This window comes from Salmo trutta, chromosome 21, assembly GCF_901001165.1.
Source record: "Salmo trutta chromosome 21, fSalTru1.1, whole genome shotgun sequence".
In the NCBI taxonomy this organism is placed as follows: domain Eukaryota; kingdom Metazoa; phylum Chordata; class Actinopteri; order Salmoniformes; family Salmonidae; genus Salmo; species Salmo trutta.
Window position 1 is genome coordinate 10,771,844 of NC_042977.1, and position 23,043 is coordinate 10,794,886.

General features: G+C 41.0%; 1 protein-coding gene across 3 annotated transcripts in view; it reads left to right on the forward strand.

Annotated features, from left to right (window-relative positions):
- The window catches only part of LOC115156660 (F-box-like/WD repeat-containing protein TBL1XR1), a 36,291-nt gene that overhangs the window by 9,558 nt on the left and 3,690 nt on the right, over window positions 1–23,043 (forward strand). For all 3 annotated transcript variants that reach the window (XM_029704191.1, XM_029704190.1, XM_029704189.1), the window contains 12 exons: window positions 804–909; window positions 7,495–7,640; window positions 12,965–13,199; window positions 14,138–14,270; window positions 15,759–15,900; window positions 16,398–16,461; window positions 16,795–16,892; window positions 20,559–20,741; window positions 21,155–21,229; window positions 21,438–21,565; window positions 21,981–22,146; window positions 22,476–22,577. In XM_029704191.1, coding sequence (XP_029560051.1) covers window positions 852–909; window positions 7,495–7,640; window positions 12,965–13,199; window positions 14,138–14,270; window positions 15,759–15,900; window positions 16,398–16,461; window positions 16,795–16,892; window positions 20,559–20,741; window positions 21,155–21,229; window positions 21,438–21,565; window positions 21,981–22,146; window positions 22,476–22,577 — 1,530 coding nt within the window. In that variant the 5' untranslated portion in view covers window positions 804–851. The remainder of the gene's footprint in view (window positions 1–803; window positions 910–7,494; window positions 7,641–12,964; window positions 13,200–14,137; window positions 14,271–15,758; window positions 15,901–16,397; window positions 16,462–16,794; window positions 16,893–20,558; window positions 20,742–21,154; window positions 21,230–21,437; window positions 21,566–21,980; window positions 22,147–22,475; window positions 22,578–23,043) is intronic.

Genomic DNA, 23,043 nt, shown 5'->3' on the forward strand with positions numbered 1-23,043 from the left:
GCGATGTCCATACAGAAATGGTTTGTCGAGATCGGTGTGGAAGACTTTGACTAGCCTGCACAGAGCCCTGACCTCAACCCCTTCGAACACCGTTGGGATGAATTGGAACGCCGACTGCGAACCAGGTCTAAGCGCTCAACATCGGTGCCCAACCTCACTAATGCTCTTGTGGCTGAATGGAAGTCCCTGCAACAATGTTCCAACATCTGGTGGAAAGCCTTCCCAGAAGAGTGGAGGCTGTTATAGCAGCAAAGGGGAGACCAACTCCATATTGATGTCCATGATTTTGGGATGAGATATTTGACAAGCAGGCATGTGTGACACTGCAAATATGTTTAGGGGGTGCCACCAAATCATGGGCTGGTGCCACTAACTGAAACAGTTAGAGGCACCAGTGCCACCAGGGGTAAATGTTAGTGTGGAACTCTGCGTTGTGAGTTCATGTCATTTTACACCTTGTTTTATTGACTTGGGAATTGACTCAGGGTATTTGCATGGATCTACTATCATTGACTTTCAACATGTAGTCTAGATTGTAAATGTTGCCACTCGCCAAGACTCCCAAGTTCAAAAGCAAGCTCGGTTCCAACTAGATGCCTAGTCACTAATCAGTGTAGTGGTAAGCTGAAGCCCATCGGCAAGCGTCCAAATGTTCAACCATGACGAAGGCACTGGGTTCATTTGAAGTGTCTGTTTTAATCTGTTAATAAGTATCTGAGTATAACACAAGCTGGCCAGCATTCATATTTTGTCAGGCTGTGTTGTAACTGTGCGTGTGTGTGTGTCTCTCTCTCTCTTCCTAGGCTCCCATTCCCTTCGCTGACCCCATGGTTTGACCACCAGGATTAAAAATGAGCATTAGCAGTGATGAGGTCAACTTCCTGGTGTACAGATACCTGCAAGAGTCAGGTAAGACCCACATCTGATCTACAGTGCCTTCGGAAAGTATTCAGACTTTATAAGTCTGTCAAGTATCCTTGACTTTATACATTTTGTTACGTTGTATAGCGTTATTCCAAAATGGATTTAAAAAAAATCCTCATCAATCTACAAACTACCCCATAATGACAAAGCAAAAAGCGTGTTTTGGAAATGTTTGCAAAAATAAAAACGGAAAGTTGGCTTGGTTTTTGCTCTGACAGGTGTGTACCTTTCCAAATCATGTCCAATCAATTGAATTTACCACACAGGACTCCAATAAAGGAAGATCAATGGAAACAGGATGCACCTGAGCTCAATTTCGAGTCTCGTGGCAAAGGTTCTGAATACTTATGTAAATTAGTTATTTCATTTTTTATACATTTGCAAAAATGTCAAGAACTGTTTTCACTTTGTCATTATGGTGTATTGTGTGGCGATTTGATTAGGAAATGTTTTTATTTAATCCACTTCAGAATAAGGCTGTAACTTAACAAAATGTGGAAAAGGGGGAAGGGGTCTGAATACTTTCTGAATGCACTGTATATCTACTAGAGGTCGACCGATTAATCGGAATGGCCGGTTAATTGGGGCCGATTTCAAGTTTTCATAACAATCGGAAATCGGTATTTTTGGACACCGATTTGGCCGATTTTTTTATTTTATTTATTTTTTTTTTATTATTATTATTTTTTAAATTTATTTAAAAAATGTTTTTATTTAACTAGGCAAGTCAGTTAAGAACACATTCTTATTTTCAATGACGGCCTAGGAACGGTGGGTTAACTGCCTTGTTCAGGGGCAGAACGACAGATTTTTACCTTGTCAGCTCAGGGATTCAATCTTGTAACCTAACATTAACTAGTCCAACGCTCTAACCACTTGCTTTACATTGCACTCCACGAGGAGCCTGCATGTTACGCGAATGCAGTAAGAAGCCAAGGTAAGTTGCTAGCTAGCATTAAACTTATCTTATAAAAATCAATCAATCATATTCACCAGTTAACTACACATGGTTGATGATATTACTAGTTTATTTAGCCTGTCCTGCGTTGCATATAATTGCTTATGTACACGTTGCTCCAACCATAAACATCAATGCCTTTCTTAAAATTAATACACAAGTATATATTTTTAAACCTGCATATTTAGTTAATATTGCCTGCTAACATGAATTTCTTTTAACTAGGGAAAATGTGTCACTTCTCTTGCATACAGAGTCAGGGTATATGCAGCAGTTTGGGCCGCCTGGCTCGTTGCTAACTGTGAAGACTATTTCTTCCTAACAAAGACAGCCGACTTGGCCAAATGAGGGATGATTTAACAAAAGCGCATTTGTGAAAAAAGCACAATCGTTGCATGACTGTACCTAACCATAAACATCAATGCCTTTCTTAAAATCAATACACAGAAGTATATATTTTTAAACCTGCATATTTAGCTAAAAGAAATCCAGGTTAGCAGGCAATATTAACCAGGTGAAATTGTGTCATTTTGCGTTCATTGCACGCAGTCAGGGTATATGCAACAGTTTGGGCCGCCTGGCTCGTTGCGAACTAATTTGCCAGACTTTTACGTAATTATGACATAACATTGAAGGTTGTGCAATGTAACAGGAATAACGTTTTGTTTTCGAGATGATAGTTTCCGGATTCGACCATATTAATGACCTCAGGCTTGTATTTCTGTGTGTTATTATGTTATAATTAAGTCTATGATTTGATAGAGCAGTCTGACTGAGCAATGGTCGGCAGCAGCAGGCTCGTAAGCATTCATTCAAACAGCCCTTTGCAATGCATTGCGCTGTCTATGACTTCAAGCCTGTCAACTCCCAAGATGAGGCTGGTGTAACCGATGTGAAATGGCTAGCTAGTTAGCCGGGTGCGCGCTAATAGCATTTCAAACGTCACTCGCTCTGAGACTTGGAGTAGTTGTTTCCCTTGCTCTACATGGGTAACGCTGCTTCGAGGGTGGCTGTTGTCGATGTGTTCCTGGTTCGAGCCCAGGTAGGAGCGAGGAGAGGGACGGAAGCTTATACTGTTACACTGGCAATACTAAAGTGCCTATAAGAACATCCAATAGTCGAAGGTATATGAAATACAAATCGTATAGAGAGAAATAGTCCTGTAATTCCTATAATACCTAAAACATCTTACCTGGTGAATATTGAAGACTCATGTTAAAAGGAACCACCAGCTTTCATATGTTCTGAGCAAGGAACTTAAACGTTAGCTTTCTTACATGGCACATATTGCACTTTTACTTTCATCTCCAACACTTTTGTTTTTGCATTATTTAAACCAAATTGAACATGTTTCATTATTTGAGGCTAAATTGATTTTATTGATGTATTATATTAAGTAAAAATAAGTGTTCATTCAGTATTGTTGTAATTGTCATTATTACAAATAAATGAATAAAAAAATCGTCTGATTTATCGGTTTCGGTTTTTTGGCCCTCCAATAATCGGTATCGGTATCGGCGTTAAAAAAAAATCATCGGTCGACCTCTAATATCTACACATAAACATTTGGTATTTGTTATTATATTAGGATCCCCATTACCTTTACATTTTAGTAATTTAGCAGACTCTCTAATCCAGAGCAATTTATAGTAGTGAATGCATACATTTCATACATTTTTTTTCTCCGTACTGGTCCCCCATGGGAATCGAACCCACAACCCTGGCGTTGCAAACACCATGCTCTACCAACTGAGCCACACTGTTGCAAAAGCAGCAGCTACTCTTCCTGGGGTCCACACAAAACATGAAACATAATACAGAATGACATAATACAGAACATCATTAGACAAGTACAGCTCAAGGACAAAACTACATACATTTTTAAAAAGGCACACGTTGCCTACATATCAATGCATACACAGAAAACTATCTAGGTCAAGTAAGGGAGAGGCATTGTGCTGCGAGGGGTTCCTTTATCTGTTTTTTGAAACCATGTTTGCTATTTATTTGAGATATATGGAAGAAAGTTCAATGCAATAAGGGCTCTATATAATACTTTACGTTTTCTTGAATTTGTCCTGGATTTGGGGACTGTGAAAAGACCCCTGGTGGGATAAGTGTGTGTGTCAGAGCTGTGTACGTTGACTATGCAAACAATTTGGGATTTTCAGCACATTAATGCTTCTTATAAAAATAAGTGATACAGTCAGTCTCTCCTCAACTCTTAGCCAAGAGAGACTGGCATGCATAGTATTTATATCAGCCCTCTGATTACAATTAAGAGCAAAATGTGCCGCTCTGTTCTGGGTCAGCTGCAGCATAACTAGGTCTTTCCTTGCACCACTGGACCACACGACTAGACAATAAACAAGATTAGACAAAACTAGAGCCTGCAGAATTTGCTTTTTGGAGTGTGGTGTCAAAAAATCAGAGCATGTCTTTATTACTGCCAGACCTCTCCCCGTCTTTGCAACCATTCAATCTATATGTTTTGACCATGACAGTTTACAATGTAAGGTAACTAACTCCAAGTCATTTAGTCTCCTCAACTTGTTCAACAGCCACACCATTCATTATCAGATTCAGCTGTGGTATAGCACTTAAGGAATGATTTGTACCAAATACAATGCTCTTAGTTTTAGATGTTCAGGACTAGTTTATTACTGGCCACCCATTCTAAAACACTGTCACTCTTTGTTAAGGGTTTCAGTGACTTCATTAGCTGTGGTTGCTGATGCGTATATGGTTGAATCATCAGCATACATGGACACGCATGCTTTGTTTAATAATCTTCATCAGAAGGCACTTCCAGGAAATCCCAGGTCCACAATAAATGTTGTTTTGTTCGATAAAGTTCATAATTTATGTCCAAATAACTCCATGTTGTTTGCGCGTTCAGTAAGCTACTCAAAATGTAGGACGCACAAGGAAAATATCACGACAAAGTCAAAAAAAAGTTATATTTACGTTCGTTCAAACATGTCAAATGTTGTATAGCATCAATCTTTAGGGCCTTTTTCAATCAGAACTTCAATAATATTCCAACCGCACGATTCCAGTGTCTTGAAAAACGTTTTGGAACACAGCTAACTCTCGCGTGAATGCGCGCCAATTAACTGATTGTCCTTCCTTGGGTCACCAACTTCCCAGCCTTCTTGTTCGGTCTCTGTTCACCATAGACGCCTCAAACAACTTTCTAAAGACTGTTGACATCTAGTGGAAGCCTTAGGAAGTGCAAAATGAACCCTAACTCACTGTGTGTTCGATATGCAGGGACTTGAAAAAAACTACAGGAACCAGATTTTAATTTCCTGGTTGTATTTTTCACAGGTTTTTGCCTGCCATATGAGTTCTGTTATACTCACAGACATCATTCAAACAGTTTTGGAAACTTTAGAGTTTCTATCCAAATCTACTAATAATTTGCAAATATTTGACTCTGGGCCCGAGTATTAGGCCGTTTACTCTGGGCACGCTTTTCATCCGAAACTGAAAATACTGCCCCCTATACCTTGACAGGCTAATATGGTAGAATCCGGAAACTATCACGTTTATTCTTTCGGTGAAATACCGAACAGTTCCGTATTTTATCTAACGGGTGGCATCCATAAGTCTAAATATTCCTGTTACATTGCACAACCTTCAATGTTATGTCATAATTACGTAAAAGTCTGGCAAATTAGTTTGCAACGAGCCAGGTGGCCCAAACTGTTGCATATACCCTGACTCTGCGTGCAATGAACGCAAGAGAACTGAAACAATTTCACCTCTTTAATATTGCCTGCTAACCTGGATTTCTTTTAGCTAAATATGCAGGTTTAAAAATATATACTTCTGTGTATTGATTTTAAGAAAGGCATTGATGTTTATGGTTAGTTACAGTCGTGCAACGATTGTGCTTTTTTCGCAAATGCGCTTTTGTTAAATCATCCCCCATTTGGCCAAGTCGGCTGTCTTTGTTAGGAAGAAATACTATTCACACAGTTCGCAACGAACCAGGTGGCCCAAACTGCTGCATATACCCTGACTCTGTTGCAGAGGTGACACATTTTCCCTAGTTAAAAGAAATTCATGTTAGCAGGCAATAGTAACTAAATATGCAGGTTTAAAAATATATACTTGTGTATTGATTTTAAGAAAGACATTGATGTTTATGGTTAGGTACAAGTTGGAGCAACCTTTTTCGCGAATGCGCACAGCATCGATTATATGAAACGCAGGACAGGCTAGATAAACTAGTAATATCATCAACCATGTGTAGTGAACTAGTGATTATGATTGATTGATTGTTTTTTATAAGATAAGTTTAATGCTAGCTAGCAACTTAAGTTGGCTTCTTACTGCATTCACGTAACAGGCAGGCTCCTCGTGGACTGCGATGTAAAGCAGGTGGTTAGAGCGTTGAACTAGTTAACCGTAAGGTTGCAAGATTGAATCCCCAAGCTGACAAGGTAAAAATCTGTCGTTCTCCCCCTGAACAAGGCAGTTAACCCACCGTTCCTAGGCCGTCATTGAAAATAAGAATGTGTTCTTAACTGACTTGCCTAGCTAAAAAATATTTATAAAAAATATATATATATATTCTGCAAATCGGTGGCCAAAAATACCGATTTGTTATGAAAACTTGAAATCGGCCCTAATTAATCGGCCATTCCGATTAATCGGTCAACCTTTAATTTATATCCAAAAACTCCATTTTACATTGGCCCGTAATGTTCAGAAATGTTTTTACGTCAACAACTTCCGGTGAATGAGCACATCAATTTATAGAAATACTCATCATAAACGTTGATAAAATATTAAACTGTTATTCAAAGAATTATAGATAAACAAGGGAAAGCACATTTTCGTTCGTAGAAACATGTCAAACGAAGTATAGCATCAATCTTTAGGGCCTTTTTAACATAAAACCTCAATAATATTCCAACCGGACGATTCCAATGTCTTGAAAAATGTAATGGAACACAGCTAACTCTCACGTGAACCCGCGCCAGTGAACTCATGTCCTTTGCTGAGTCAACAACTTCCAACTTCCTTTGTTCACGCTCTGCACCGTAGAAGCCTCAAACAACTTTCTAAAGACTGTTCACATCTAGTGGAAGCCTTAGGAAGTGCAAAAAGAACCCTAAGTCACTGTGTGTTAGATAGGCAATCACTTAAAAACTACAAGCCTCAGATTTCCCACTTCCTGGTTGGATTTTTCTCAGGTTTTTTCCTGCCATATGAGTTCTGTTATACTCACAGACATCATTCAAACAGTTTTAGAAACTTCAGAGTGTTTTCAATCCAAATCTACTAATAATATGCATATCCTACCTTCTGAGCCTGAGAAGCAGGCAGTTTACTACGGGCACGCTTTTCATCCAAATGTCAAAATACTGCCCCCTACCCCGATGAAGTTATCTGAGTGCTGCCCGCTGGGCAGTTGAAATGTTTATTACAACCAGACATTGGTTGAAATTACATTATTATGACATAATTTCAACCAGTTTTGCACACTGAGTGTAAACTCTGCAAGGTGAATTTAACATAGTGAAGCAGTGGTGTGGTGATTTGAAGGACAGTGGTGTGCAACTCATTTTCCCCTTCCTCTCGCTACATCCTTCTGCTAGGCTTCTCCCACTCGGCGTTCACCTTTGGCATAGAAAGCCACATCAGCCAGTCCAATATCAACGGAGCCCTGGTTCCCCCTGCTGCCCTCATCTCCATCATCCAGAAGGGCCTGCAGTACGTGGAGGCAGAGGTCAGCATCAATGAGGTCAGTACCCGCAACGCTAACTTTCCTATTTACTGACTGTACCCCAAACTAACCGGGTGGTATACCACATTTTACTATATACCGGTATTGATGCATGGACCGGTTTGGGGTTTTACTTTACAATCTATAACAGTATTTCAATATTTGGTTAGTTAAATGTGATACGCAACTCAGGCAGGTATAATGTCCATTTTTATAGTTTACTCAGGTGGCTACTTGAGTCGTCTTTCTCCCTCCTGCTGCATGCCACTTCCAAACACAAAGCCCTGCCCCCTGTCACACAAGGAGAGATCAGTTGTTCGACCACGGAGTCATGAACACTTCCTTGCCGTTCACTCGGCAGTCTGCATGGGTCAGATAGATGGAACAAGATGTTGGTGAAAACTATGCTGCTTTCCATGTGTTCTATAATTACACAAACTAATAGTAGTTTGCAGACAGTAAGATACACTATCTGCTAGTTTGTATTTTCTTAGCCATTTGGACTAAAATATATATTTTTAGCTGCTAATTGCTAGTTAGCTGGCTAGCTAAGTTGCTAAATGTACTAAGAGTCAGAACAAATGTATAAAGCTAATACAGCCTGGTACCAGTGCTGGTGTAGGCCTAGATAAGCATATTGTTTGTGCAACAATATGTTAAATAAGAGAAGAATAGGTGAAACATATGTTAGCTAGCTACATGGGTTAAGAAAACATCTCATTTACGGTCCCCTTGAAACATTGACCAACACTTTGGTTCCTACCCTGTCAATAATTCATTCATTTTCATGTCAAACAACAATGCACAACAAATATTATGGCTGAACTCAAATGTGCTGGTTGATAAAATACCTGTATTTATGGGAAAGATGTTTGAAAAGGGTATTTTGTTTTTAAATGATATTGTAAATTGGAATGGTATTGTTATCAGAATTGTATTGTCTGCTCAATCTAAGAGTACAACCAATTGATTACAGCGTTACCCCAAAAATGGAGGAGGTAGGGAACTGGTCTGTCTGCCCAATATAAAGGATCAAAACTGGCGGAGGAATAAAAATAGCATAAATAGGAAAGTAAATCAGTTTCATTAGAGGTCCCAGATGTGCTCAATGGGATTGAGATCCGGGCTCGTCGCTGGCCATGGCAGAACACTGACATTCCTGTCTTGCGTTAAATCACGCACAGAATGAGCGGTATGGCTGGTGGCATTGTCATGCTTGAGGGTCATGTCAGGATGAGCCTGCAGGAAGGGTACCACATGAGGGAGGAGGATGTCTTCCCTGTAACGCACAGCGTTGAGATTGCCTGCAATGACAGCAAGCTCAGTCCGATGATGCTGTGACACACTGCCCAGACCATGACAGACCCTCCACCTCCAAATCGATCCCGCTCCAGAGTACAGGCCTCGGTGTAACGCTCATTCCTACGACGATAAATGCCAATCTGACCATCACCCCTAGTGAGACAAAACCGCAACTCGTCAGTGAAGAGCACTTTTTGCCAGTCCTGTCTGGTCCAGCGACGGTGGGTTTGTGCCCATAGGTGACGTTGTTGCGGGTGATGTCTGGTGAGGACCTGCCTTACAACAAGCCCTCAGTCCAGCCTCTCTCAGCCTATTGCGGACAGTCTGAGAACTGATGGAGGGATTGTGCGTTCCTGGAGTAACTCGGGCAGTTGTTGCCATCCTGTACCTGTCCCGCAGGTGCGATGTTTGGATGTACCGATCTTGTGCAGGTGTTGTTACACGTGATGTGCCACTGCGAGGACGGTCAGCTGTCCGCCCTGTCTCCCTGTAGCGCTTTCTTAGGCGTCTCACAGTATGGACATTGCAATTTATTGCCCTGGCCACATCTGCAGAACTCATGCCTCTTTGCAGCATGCCTAAGGCACGTTCACGCAGATGAGCAGGGGCCCTGGGCATCTTTCTTTTGGTGTTTTTCCAAGTCAGTAGAAAGGCCTCTTTAGTGTCCTGAGTTTTCATAACTGTGACCTTAATTTTCTACCGTCTGTAAGCTGTTAGTGTCTTATCGACCATTCCACAGGTACACATGTTCATTAATTGTTTTTGGTTCATTGAACAAGCATGGGAAACAGTGTTTAAACCCTTTACAATGAAGATCTGTGAAGTTATTTGGATTTTTTCGAATTATCTTTGAAAGACAGGTTCCTGAAAAAGGGTATTTTTTTATTATTTTTTTTGCTGAGTTTATAAAACTACCCAAGATTCAAGACTTGGTGCTTTTCAGCTAAAATTATTATATAGAATTCTTGCCACCAACAAAATGTTGAATATTTGGGGCGTTCAATCATCGAAGCTCTGCAGATTTGGTATTGCCCTCAGGTAACCTGTTTCTGGTCTCAGGTTCAGGAATGGCTGACAATGCAGAACATTGATCTAAAACTGACCCTATAAATAGTGCTGTTGGGAGATCTGGAGAGACCCGGTCAGTCAATTAATAATATACTAATACTCTTAGTAAAAGTATTTATCTTCAACTCGCTATCTTTGGATTCGATTAGATGGATTGAAATTGTATATCAAACATCACAGCATAGTTGAAAGATATATGGTGTGTATAAATCCAAAGAGGGTGGCCAGCAGAGATGTGAGGGAAGCTGAGGGCTGGGATGTGGAATTGGAGACAAGTGGGAGTGGAGTTGCTGGGCGTGGGATGACGGTGTGGGACAGTGTTTTTACAGCTAATGCCTGTTTGCCTGAGGCTGATGCCGTGCTGGTGTTTGTACACATGCATATACACACACTCATTCAAATCTGCACATACACGGACACATCTTGGAGGGCTGGCGGTCGGGAGCTTAGGCCGGTGGCTGATGGATCCCTGGTTCAGGTCCCCGTTTTTTGACCTTGTGGGAGATCTGTCGACGTACCCTTGAGCAGGGCGTTGACCCTGGTTGCTTGTGTGTGTCGCTCTGGATGGGAGTCTGTTAGATGACTAATGTGATGTAGTTGTTGAGTGGCTTTACGGCAAGTATATTGTATGTTTTAATCACTCAATAATAAGGAAATAAATGCCCACTATATTCCGCCTATAGTATTAGAATAATAATTATGATTCAAACAGTTCACCAATTAACTAGGCCTAGATGTGTGCCCATATCATGCAGCCCTGCATGGCACAGTGTGGAAATTATAACAAAAGTGCAAGAAATGCAGAAATTGTTTAAAATGCTGAGTTTGGTTTGAAGTTGGATTGAACATTATAAAACAATCAGAATGGAGAAAGCCCCATTGCAATCACTTACAATTTGTGTTGCCACCCTAGGGTCATATTTAGAACTTTTATTAATCAAAAACATAAAATAGCCTCATACCGTCTAAAATGTAAAACATTTTGTTATGATATTTAGGCTATATCGCCCAGCCCTATGTTAGACATATCTGTTGAAATATTAAAAGGTTAAGAACGAAACATAAAATTTGAACTTTTGAGTCGAATTCCCCTCTTTTAATGAAAACGTTTCTGTACCTGTATCACTGGTCAATGGCAACTGCTGTGTTGAAACCCAAACATATGTCTCAGGTCGTGTTAATGTTGCGTTTTTTTACACAGGAAAGGAAGGTTAAAATGTAGAAAAGTTCTTGCTGCATTTTGTAAACGGATATCTAAAGTACTTCCTATTGAAAATTCAGTTGCACTTCTCCACTGGGATTAAATATATTTGCTCTTGTCATTGAACCACCAGACAGCGCTCTGACTGATGTGTAGGTTACTTTTCTCTGGTACTTTCGTCCGGTGTATTTCTTTTTCTTCAGTCGCAAATTTAAAATGCAAGATTAACTTCAAACAAAACATTAGGAAATGTAGCTGGCTACATTCTTTCTATGATAAACATTTAAAAATGTGCATGGTTTTTAAAAGAATACCTTGCTTTTTCTTTGTACGCTAATTTACTTGTGTGGCTGGTAGCCAAATAGATTAGCACTTCTGTTGTCATCTGATGAAAACGGTTTTCTGCCTAATGTGTTGCGCTAATGCATTTTGTGTGAAGAAAAACTAGAGTTGCATGCCCTGTATCACTCGATTTGAAGCAAAAAAACACTGACTTTCAATGTGAAACTAGGAATGGGCATGAGTACTCAAACTGATGTCAAAACTCAAACTTTAACCCGGAGATCACTTTTTTTCTTTTTTTTATACTTTAAACGATTTGGTCAATGTTTTCTTGAAGACAACGTTCATTTGCTTTGATTCTAGTGTTCCATTTGTACATGTGCATTTGTGGGACACAAAAAAAAAAAGAAACCAGGCCAGGCATCACGCAGTTCTGCTCCCTAAATTCCCTTTCCCCTCTGTCTAACTCGTTTGTGTCTAACTCGTTTGTGTCTAACTCGTTTGTGTCTCACTAACTCTGTTTGTGTCTCACTAACTCTGTTTGTGTCTCACTAACTCTGTTTGTGTCTCACTAACTCTGTTTGTGTCTCACTAACTCTGTTTGTGTCTCACTAACTCTGTTTGCCGTCCGACTGCGCCCTTTACACAGAAGTGCTGAGTGCACCTACAGAAATAAATGCGTTTAAAAACGTATCTAACTGATGGGATACACGAGCTACATTTTTTGCACATATTCAAAATGGACTGGTTGAAGTAGGGAATTATGTGTTCCCACAATGAGCTGCAGTTTTGGAATAACTGCGTAATTTTCCTCTTAGGCTACTTTGTGGTTATCACTGGTTACCACAGCCACAAAGTTAAAGTTGGCTATCGTAAAAATTCATGACGACAAAAATTTGCTGAATTTGTACTTTTCTGTGTGAAAAACGTATAATCCTGCGTTAACGCGAAATGTGTCTTCCGCATTTAACCCAACCCCTCTGAATCAAAGATGTGTGGGGGGGCTGCCATAATCGACATCCACGTCTTCGGCGCCCAGGGAACAGTGGGTTAACTGCCTTGCTCAGGGGCAGAACGACAGATTTTTACCTTGTCAGCTCGGGGATTCGATCCAGAAACCTTTCGGTTACTGGCCCAACGCTCTAACCACTAGGCTAGCTGCCGCCATTTTGAAGATTATGTTCCACGATATAATATAACCAGTTACAGTTTCAATAAATTAATGTTAAATGGATATATGAGGCAATTTAGCAATTTAGCTATCTGTAATGTTTTTTTGATAAATTAGGCATTGTTGCACACTGTTGGCATATAGATAAATGTGCACATTTTTTCCCTATTTCTAAAAAATAGCTCATGCGAGTACAGTCAAAGGCCAAATGCCCATTCCTATATAAAATGCAGATTAAATCGCAGATTTGACGGTCAGCGTTTTGAAAATGTAGATTTCTGAAAGCTAATGCTGCGACCCCTGTATCATGTCACCCAGGATGGCACTCTGTTTGACGGGCGGCCCATCGAGTCGCTGTCTCTGATCGACGCTGTGATGCCCGATGTGGTGCAGACGCGGCAGCAGGCCTACCGGGAAAAGCTGGCCCATCAGCAGCAGGCAGCCGGGGCTGGCAGCGCCAGTGGCACCCAGGGCCCCCAGCCCGGCGGCACCAAGAACGGAGAGGGTGGAACCGCTGCCAACGGCGAGGAGAATGGCGCCCACGCCTTAGCAAGTGAGCAGAACCTTTCATTATGACACCTCTTTTATTTTTGTTGAATTTGACAAAAAAAAATATTTTTCGTAATAGTTAACATGATATCATAACCAGGGTTGGGTTCAAATCCAATTTTATTTGAAATTCCAATCCCATTTTTTATTAACTAATGACTGAATTCTATTGAATTCAAGTTATGGAATTGGAATTGTGTTGAATTGGAATTGTAAAAACATTTAATCAGTTAATGAAATTAATGCACTTAGTATCAAAAATGTACTGCAGGATTTGTTTGAAATAATTTCAACTGATTTTGTATGTCTAGTATAGCGAAGCTGTCTGAACATTGACATTATCGGCCTGAAAACCAAAGGGAATTGAAATCAAATTGGAATTTGGGGTATTCTTGGGGATAATATTGAACTAGAAATTGAATTCACCTAACATTGGAATTGAGAGGACTTGAATTGTCTCTGAATTCAAAGACTGACCTGGAATTTGAATTGAATTAAATGGATTTATTGGAAGAGGTAATTGATTTAAGATTGGATTTGTTTAACCCCTGGTCACAACAGTACAAATGATTTACAATACATAGACCTACATAATCACCTCCTTGTTTAACTGACAATGGAGATGGTTTTACCTTTTCCTCTCCAAATCATTCCTACTAACACCAGCATAGGTTTAGCTGCTACTCGATAAGCCGGACCAAATGAAAATCTTGACGTTTCCTCCGTCATGCATTTTAAGTGGTCGAAACTCCCTTTAGCCAATGCTTACATCAATCCCACACTTTTAAAAGATGATCAGGGAATGTCCAAGTGCACAGTTGGGAGATTTAGGGGGCAGCCCAAGACCTCAATGTGATGGTAAGAAGACGAGATGGATATAATCCGTTTGATACAAAGTTGAGTCCTCTATCTAACTATATGGTGTATTCCCTCCCCCTCCAGACCACCATGCAGACATGATGGAGGTGGACGGGGACGTTGAGATTCCCCAGAACAAGGCCATGGTGCTGCGAGGCCACGAGTCCGAGGTGTTCATCTGTGCCTGGAACCCCGTCAATGACCTGCTCGCCTCAGGGTACAGAACCGACTCCTTTATCCTTCTGTTTCTTTTCTCTTTCTAACGTCTCTTTCTCGCTCCTTCGGATTCACTGTCTTGTCTTCTTCTCTCCTACTCCTCTCTCCTTTCCTCTCACCCTCCTATCATTCACTGTCTTCTTCTACTTCTCTATCCCTGTATCCCTGTTTCTAGAGAAAGACAGCCTAAAGATAAATGATTTTTGTTCATGAAGTAAATTCCCCCTTCATATAGCATTGGCAGTTTTCATGATTAGTATGCGTTGACCTACATTTTGATCAGACTTCCTTGATTAAGTTGAGCAGAACTTAATCAAGGAAGTTTACAACAGAGTGTTGGTGGTAAACTTAAGATAAAGCATGTGTGTATTTGGCAGGGATATGTACTCGCACATCTAATTTAATCCTGAGAAGTGTGTTTTATTAGCCCTTTACACACGTACCTGTACACAGTTTGAAAATTGAAGATTTGGGCACCAGTAAGTGCCTAAATTGCAACGTAGTGGCTGTACAGTAACCTGCTATACATGACGTCAGAGCTCTCTCCTCAAAGAGTGATTTATTTAAAACAGGGCTCAATTTGGTGAGTTGAAAGACAATGTTTTCAGGGATACACAGACAGATGTTGAATTTAGTTTATTCTACATGTTCTTTGGGATTTTCTAAATGGATTAACAATTCCACATTGAACGTTGCACGGTGATGAATTACGGCCATGACATCTGTTTGGTGAGTAGGCCTAGGCTTAATGATTCTGTTCCGAACAGAATGAGCCGATGTTTGTTTATTGTGAAGAAAACTTGCCGCAGCAAATGCACCTGAATGCACTCATGACTCTTTCTATGCGCACCACAATGACGACCTGTTTCTCTGAATCGCCTTACAGTGAAAGCCTAACACTGTAAGATCGTATTTTATAACTTAACTAGTCATGTTGGCAATAGGGCAAGCTTTCAAATCATGCCCACCTTACCCAGATTGCTATTTAAAATGGACCGCTTTTGGATTGCGTAAACAACAGTAATTGTGTGAAGTTGGGGATGCAGGGTTGTGTTCCAAACGAAACAACTACAAGTGTGCTTGCTCTAGTTCCTCAACGACACAGCTAGGAGAGCTAAAAAAAAAAAAAAAAAAGACTTATAGTTGAAGACTCTTCTTTTAGTCATAAAAGTGTATTGAAAATGCTTAGGAACTACGCAAACTTTGGAGATGTGTGTGGTCATTTGGAGACACCAGTTAGTCCTCTCACTCAAACACTTGTTTTTTTTTTTTAAATCTTATGTTGCACCTACCCACGTTTTCCAGGAATTAGTCTTGTCATTTCACTGAATGCATCCAGAGTATTTTAAGATTCAATTTAGCCCTATCGCTATAGTCCAATTCCCACGAGTGTAAAGGGTTAATGTTGCTATGTTTTAGGCTGACAAGCAGCCAAAGACGTTGCACATTAGACGACTGTGTGTGTGTGTGTGTGTGTGCGCGCGCGCAGGTCTGGGGATTCAACGGCGCGGATCTGGAACCTGAGTGAGAACAGCACAGGCAGCTCCACCCAGCTGGTGCTGAGACACTGCATACGGGAGGGGGGTCAGGACGTACCCAGCAACAAAGACGTCACCTCACTGGACTGGAATGTGGGTTAGAGAGAGAGAGTGTGTGTGTGTGTGTGTGTTTGAGGGGTGGGGGCAGACAGACTGTGTGTGTACACACTCTGGTGTGCGTGTATGTCTCGGCTGCCAAATGCATTCTCTGGCAGCGCTTCCCAACCGGATATATGGGACGGCTTCGTTCCCTCCCATGGAAAATGCAGGGCTTTCACTACCGCTACTCAGAATATAGACTTACAGTCATTTCTCCCTGCTCTACAAGTTGCTGGAGGATACTGAACCAGCATTTTTAAGTACTTTTGGCCAAATCACAACTCGAGATAAGTAGGAAAAACTGACTTTCTCAAATGTTTGTCATCAGGAGATTTAAGCCAAGATTTGAGTAATTCACATAAATCTCAAGTTAGGATCAGTGCCATGTTTTGTCCTAATTTGGGGTGCCACAGAAACCTAGAACTACAGGTTATTGAAAAGGTTTGGTTTTGGTCCCAAAAATTACTAACTGAGGAATTTCTATCTTTCAGAGTGAGGGTACGCTGCTAGCCACAGGCTCGTACGATGGCTTTGCCAGAATATGGACTAAAGACGGTAAGCAATTTAAAGATACACTATGGGCATGCTAATTGTTTACGTAAAATGTTGGCTTCAATCCTTAGTTTTAGGCAAACAATATAAGCTTTTGCTCACGGGCGAGGGGAGGAGTGACGCTTTCTGTCCAATTAGGTCATTATGGACAATATTTCTGTCCATTTAGGGGACCCCTTTGTGTGGCTCAAGAGCAACCTCGAAGGCAAAAGTTCCGTATTGCCTCTTTTTTTTTTAATGTCAGAACTTTCACATCTCAACATTTCTAAACAGATTCACAGATGGTCTAAAGTACTGTTCTCTTGCTAAACAAGCACCATGACATGTTTTTTGCAGGTAACCTCGCCAGTACCTTGGGCCAGCACAAAGGTCCTATATTTGCCCTCAAATGGAATAAGAAAGGCAACTTTATCCTCAGTGCAGGAGTAGATAAGGTAAGATAATGGTTTGTGTGTGTTAAAGGTCCAATGCAGACATTTTATCTACATTTTTACCCAGAAAGGATTTGATATTAAGTGCCTTACTGTGATTGTTTCTTTTCGGCCATTTTCATTGAAAATAAAAATAGCTTCTTAGCAAAGAGCAATTTCTAAATTAAGATTTTTGCTAGGACTGTCTGGTTGTTGTCTGAGTGGGGAGGGGAAAACTAGCTGTTATTGGCTTAGAGGTTTGGAACTCTCTTTCTTATTGGTCTATTAACTAATTTACTGGCAGGCCAAAACTCCTTCCCACCAAAACAGGTAGAAATTTCAGGCGGTCGTTTCAAACAACTCTTACACTAAAAGGGCTTTATCATAATTGTAACAATTTCACAGTATTATTCCAAACTCATAGTGAAAATACATTAAGAACAACACCCCCCCTACTCATTCCAGTGTTTTTCTTTATGTTTACTATGTTCTACATTGATGAAGACATCAAAACAATGAAATAACACATGGAATCATGTAGTAACTAAAAAAAAGTATAGTTGAGATTCTTCAAAGTAGCCACCTTTGCCTTGGATGACAGCTTTGCACACTCTTGGCATTTCTCAACCAGCTTCACCTGGAATGCTTTTCCAACCGTCTTGAAGGAGTTCCCACATATGCAGAGCACTTTTCCTTCACTCTGTGGTCCAACTCATCCCAAACCATCTCAATTGGGTTGAGGTCAGGTGAAGTTGGAGGCCAGGTCATCTAATGCAGAACTCCATCAGTCCCCTTCTTGGTCAAATAGCCCTTACGCAGCCTGGAGGTGTGTTTTGGGTCATTAGCCATGCTGGTTAAGTGTGCCTTGAATTCTAAATAAATCACAGACAGTGTCACCAGCGAAGCACCATCATACCACCACCTCCATACTTCACGGTGGGAACCACACATGCGCAGATCATCGGTTCACCTACTCAGCGTCTCACAAAGACAGGGCAGTTGGAACCAAAAATCTCAAATTTGGACTCATCAGACCAAAGGACAGATTTCCACCAGTCTAATGTACATTTCTCGTGTTTCTTGGCCCAAGCAAGTTTCTTCTTTATTATTGATGTCCTTTAGTAGTGGTTTCTTTGCAGCAATTCGACCATGAAGGCCTGATTTACACATTCTCCTCTGAACAGTTGATGTTGAAATGTCTGTTACTTGAACTATGTAAAGCATTTATTTGGGCTGCAATCTGAGGTGCAGTTAATTGCCGATTTCTGAGGCTGGCAACTTTAATGAAATTATCCTCTCAGCAGAGGTAACTCTGGGTCTTCCTTTTCTGTGTCGGTCCTCATGAGTGCCAGTTTCATCATAGCGCTTGATGGTTTTTGCGACTGCACTTGAAGAAATGCTCAAAGTTCTTGAAATGTATGTCTTAAAGTAATGATAGACTGTCGTTTCTCTTTGCTTATTTGAGCTGTTTTTGCCATAATATGGACTTGGTCTTTTACCAAATAGGGCTATCTTCTGTATACCACCTCTACTTTGTCACAACACAAATGATTGGCTCAAACACATTAAGAAGGAAAGAAATTCCACAAATTAACTTTTAATAAGGCACACCTGTTAATTGAAATGCATTCCAGGTGACTACCTCGTGAAGCTGGTTGAGAGAATGCCAAGAGTGTGCAAAGCTGTCATCAAGGCAAAGGGTGGCTACTTTGAAGAATCTCAAATATAAAATATATTTTGATTTGTTTAAACATTTTTTTTGGTTACTACATAGAGGTCGACCGATTAATCGGAATGGCCGATTAATTAGGGCCGATTTTCAAGTTTTCATAACGTTCGGTAATCTGCGTTTTTGGACACCGATCATGGCCGATTTACATTGCACTCCACGAGGAGACTGCATGGCAGGCTGACTACCTGTTATGCGAGTGCAGCAAGGAGCCAAGGTAAGGTGCTAGCTAGCATTAAACAATCTTAACATAATCACTAGTTAAACTAGTAATATCATAAACCATGTGTAGTTATCTAGCTTGTCCTGCGTTGCATTTAATCGATGCGGTGCCTGTTAATTTATCATTGAATCACAGCCTACTTCGCCAAACGGGTGATTTAACAAGCGCATTCGCGAAAAAAGCACTGTTGTTGCACCAATGTGTACCTAACCATAAACATCAACGACTTTCTTAAAATCAATACACAGGTATAGATTTTTAAACCTGCATATTTAGTTAATTTTGCCTGCTAACATGAATTTCTTTTAACTAGGGAAATTGTTTCACTTCTCTTGCGAATATGCAGCAGTTTGGGCCACCTGGCTCGTTGCAAACTGTGTGAAGACTAATTCTTTCTAATAAAGACAGCCAACTTCGCCAAACGGGGGATGATTTAACAAAAGCGCATTTGTGAAAAAAAGCACAATCGTTGCACGAATGTACGTAACCATAAACATCAATGCCTTTCTTAAAATCAATACACAGAAGTATATTTTTTTTAAACCTGCATATTTAGTTAAAATAAATTCATGTTAGCAGGCAATATTAAACTAGAGAAATTGCGTCACTTCTCTTGCAATCATTGCACGCAGAGTCAGGGTATATGCAACAGTTTGGGCCGCCTGGCTCGCTGCGAACTAATTTGCCAGAATTTTACGTAATTATGACATGTAGCAGCAAAATTTACACTTAGGGATGCCACCCGTTAGATAAAATACGCAACGGTTCCGTATTTCACTGAAAGAATAAACGTTTTGTTTTCGAAATGATAGTTTCCGGATTTGACCATATTAATGACCTAAGGCTCGTATTTCTGTGTGTTATTATAATTAAGTCTATGATTTGACTGAGCAGTCTGACTGAGCGATGGTAGGCAGCAGCAGGCTCGTAAGCATTCATTCCAACAGCACTTTACTGCGTTTGCCAGCAGCTCTTTGCAATGCTTCAAGCCTATTAACTCCCGAGATTAGGCTGGCAATACTAAAGTACCTATTAGAACATCCAATAGTCAAAATTATATGAAATACAAATGGTATAGAGAGAGAGAGAGAGTCCTATAATAACTACAACCTAAAACTTCTTACCTGGGAATATTGAAGACTCATGTTAAAAGGAACCACCAGCTTTCATATGTTCTCATGTTCTGAGCAAGGAACTTAAACGTTAGCTTTTTTACATGGCACATATTGCACTTTTACTTTCTTGCTTTGTTTTTGCATTATTTAAACAAAATTGAACATGTTTCATTATTTTTGAGACTAAATTGATTTTATTGATGTATTATAGTAAGTTAAAATAAGTGTTCATTCAGTATTGTTGTAATTGTCATTATTACAAATATATAAATAAAAATAAATCTGCCGATTTAATCAGTAACGGCTTTTTTTGGTCCTCCAATAATCTGTATCGGCGGTGAAAAATCATAATCAGTCGACCTCTATTACTACATGATTCCATATGTCATTTCATTGTTTTGATGTCTTCACTATTATTCTACAATGTAGAAAATAGTAAAAATAAAGAGAACCCTGGAATGTGTATGTGGAGAAAGCCATTTAAGAATAGAAGAAACCAGATGTTTTTTTTTTCCATTTGGATTTAACATCCCTTTAATATGTAATTGCTTTGTCATGGTATTGTGTAATTTTGTCACGCACATGACGAAAAGACTCTGACAATATATCCTTCTCTTGTTTAGACCACGATCATTTGGGATGCTCACACAGGGGAGGCCAAGCAGCAATTTCCCTTTCACTCAGCTCCGGCCCTGGACGTGGATTGGCAGAGCAACAACACGTTTGCCTCCTGCAGCACGGACATGTGCATCCATGTGTGTAAGCTGGGCCAGGACCGGCCAGTCAAGACCTTCCAGGGACACACGGTAAGACCTGAGACTGGACTGGCTTTCTGGCCTGGGTGCATCTCGATAGTCTCTTCTCCCTGTCACGTTAACAATGGTTGCGTTATAACAAAGGCAGACCAATTCTGATCTTTTGCTCAGTTATTTGCAAAATATCTAATCTGATTGGTCAAAAGATCAGAATTAGCCTGCCTGTGTAAACACAGCCATTGTGACTGACATTGATTAATCTCAGTAGTCTAAAGTGGCACCCTCTAGTTCAAACGCATTGATCTGAATATAGAGGATAGGTGAAAGCTTTTGCCCATCCTGTTTCGTCACATCACTGCAGGAAGTGCCTTTGTACGTGCACCCCGTTTGTGCACTACCTATATAATAAAGTTCACAAAATGTTTCCTTGTATCCTCCCTCATCCCTTTCTCTTTTCCCTCTAGAATGAAGTGAACGCAATCAAGTGGGATCCTACGGGGAGTCTGCTGGCCTCCTGCTCCGACGACATGACACTCAAGGTCAGTACACACAGCTCACACACAACTTCCTAACTACTGCCAAATATGTAATTTCATGGAGTAGGAACGGTACAAAATAAGTGTTATCGGGGTCCACTTTTGGCTGTAGTTAATAAGCCGTAACTAGAATCTCTTCCCTAGTCGGTACATATAATTGATTGGAGTCCTCACGTCTCTCTCTCTCTCTTCTCCCCTCCATCTCTACCAGATCTGGAGTATGAAGCAGGACTCGTGTGTCCACGACCTGCAGGCCCACAGTAAGGAGATCTACACCATCAAGTGGAGCCCCACGGGGCCTGGGACCAACAATCCCAATGCCAATCTGATGCTGGCCAGGTAATATAAGGCTAGGAACCACTCCAACTCCCAGCATGCCTCTGGGGGTTTGGGCTAATAAGGGGTTTTGTGTCAAACAAATGCATTTAGGATCTGTACGTGATGTAGTATGGAGTCATGTATGTTCATTCTATGCTTCTCAATCTGTTACGTTCTGTTTGGCCCAACTGAATAGATCCCAGGATGGTCACTGTAATCAAATGAAAGTGAATGGTTCCTCTCTCTCTCTTTCCTCTCTCTCTCTCTTTCCTCTCCTCTCCTGAATTGCTTCGGGGCGCTGCACTGGGGCTGACCCTGTAGTCCCTCCCGAGTGTGTTGTCTGCTTTTCTGTGGTGTCTTGGAGGTTAGGAGCAGAGCAAAAGATGCATTTCCTTTCCAAGATGGACACTAAAGTCTTATTCCATCTCCCCCCCAGTGCGTCGTTTGACTCGACTGTGCGCCTGTGGGACGTGGAGCGTGGCGTGTGCATCCACACTCTCACCCGCCACCAAGAGCCCGTCTACAGTGTGGCCTTCAGCCCCGACGGGCGCCACCTAGCCAGCGGCTCCTTCGACAAGTGTGTCCACATCTGGAACACACAGGTACGGGATGGACTGACACACACACACACACACACACACACGCTCTTCTCACTCATACGTCATTCACATCTCAAGACCAACTGTTTATTGCAGGGCTGATCTGATGGTCGATGCATGGGTTTGAATATTTAGGTCCAAATCCTAACTTGAGATTTGAGCGCAAAACTCTTGACTTTCACGTAAATCATGCGTTGATTTCAACCGGTGATTTGTTCTGTTCTCAAGTAAGGATTCAGCCCTATGCGTTTAAAACATGATTGAAATTGACTTGTCCCCAGTTCTTCTGCTTATCATTGTTTTGCTGATCACATCCCTGTCTGTCCGTACAGACGGGTGCTTTAGTCCACAGCTACAGGGGAACGGGGGGCATCTTCGAGGTGTGCTGGAACGCCACGGGGGACAAAGTGGGAGCCAGCGCGTCAGACGGATCAGTAAGTCACCAGCCGCCTCTTCATGGCCAGGACTTATTTTCCTGTTTTCAGGAAGGAACTGAGAAGGGAAAAACTATTAGACCACAGTTAAAAGCTATATCTAGGGTCCCAAGTTTTTCCTGGCTTCATTTATGGTCACTGTTCATGATCACCTATTAGTGACACCTATATATGGATAATGGCACTGTGCTAATAGCAACTCGCATGCCCAGCCCACCTGAGGATCTGTCTTTTTTTTCAGCCATCTATGTCCTGTGTTTTTGAGAGGTGCCAAATCCAATTCTTACTTCAATCTCGCTGGATTGATTGCTTTCATTTTACTCATCATACTCTTTCATACCTGCTGTTTTTTTTCCTCCGTTAACGTTACGACCGCGAAAATGTTTGGAATGACCTGTCAAACACACCCCGGTAATGGCTGAAATGGGCTCAGTGGAACACACCGTCTTTCCAGTGAATCTATACG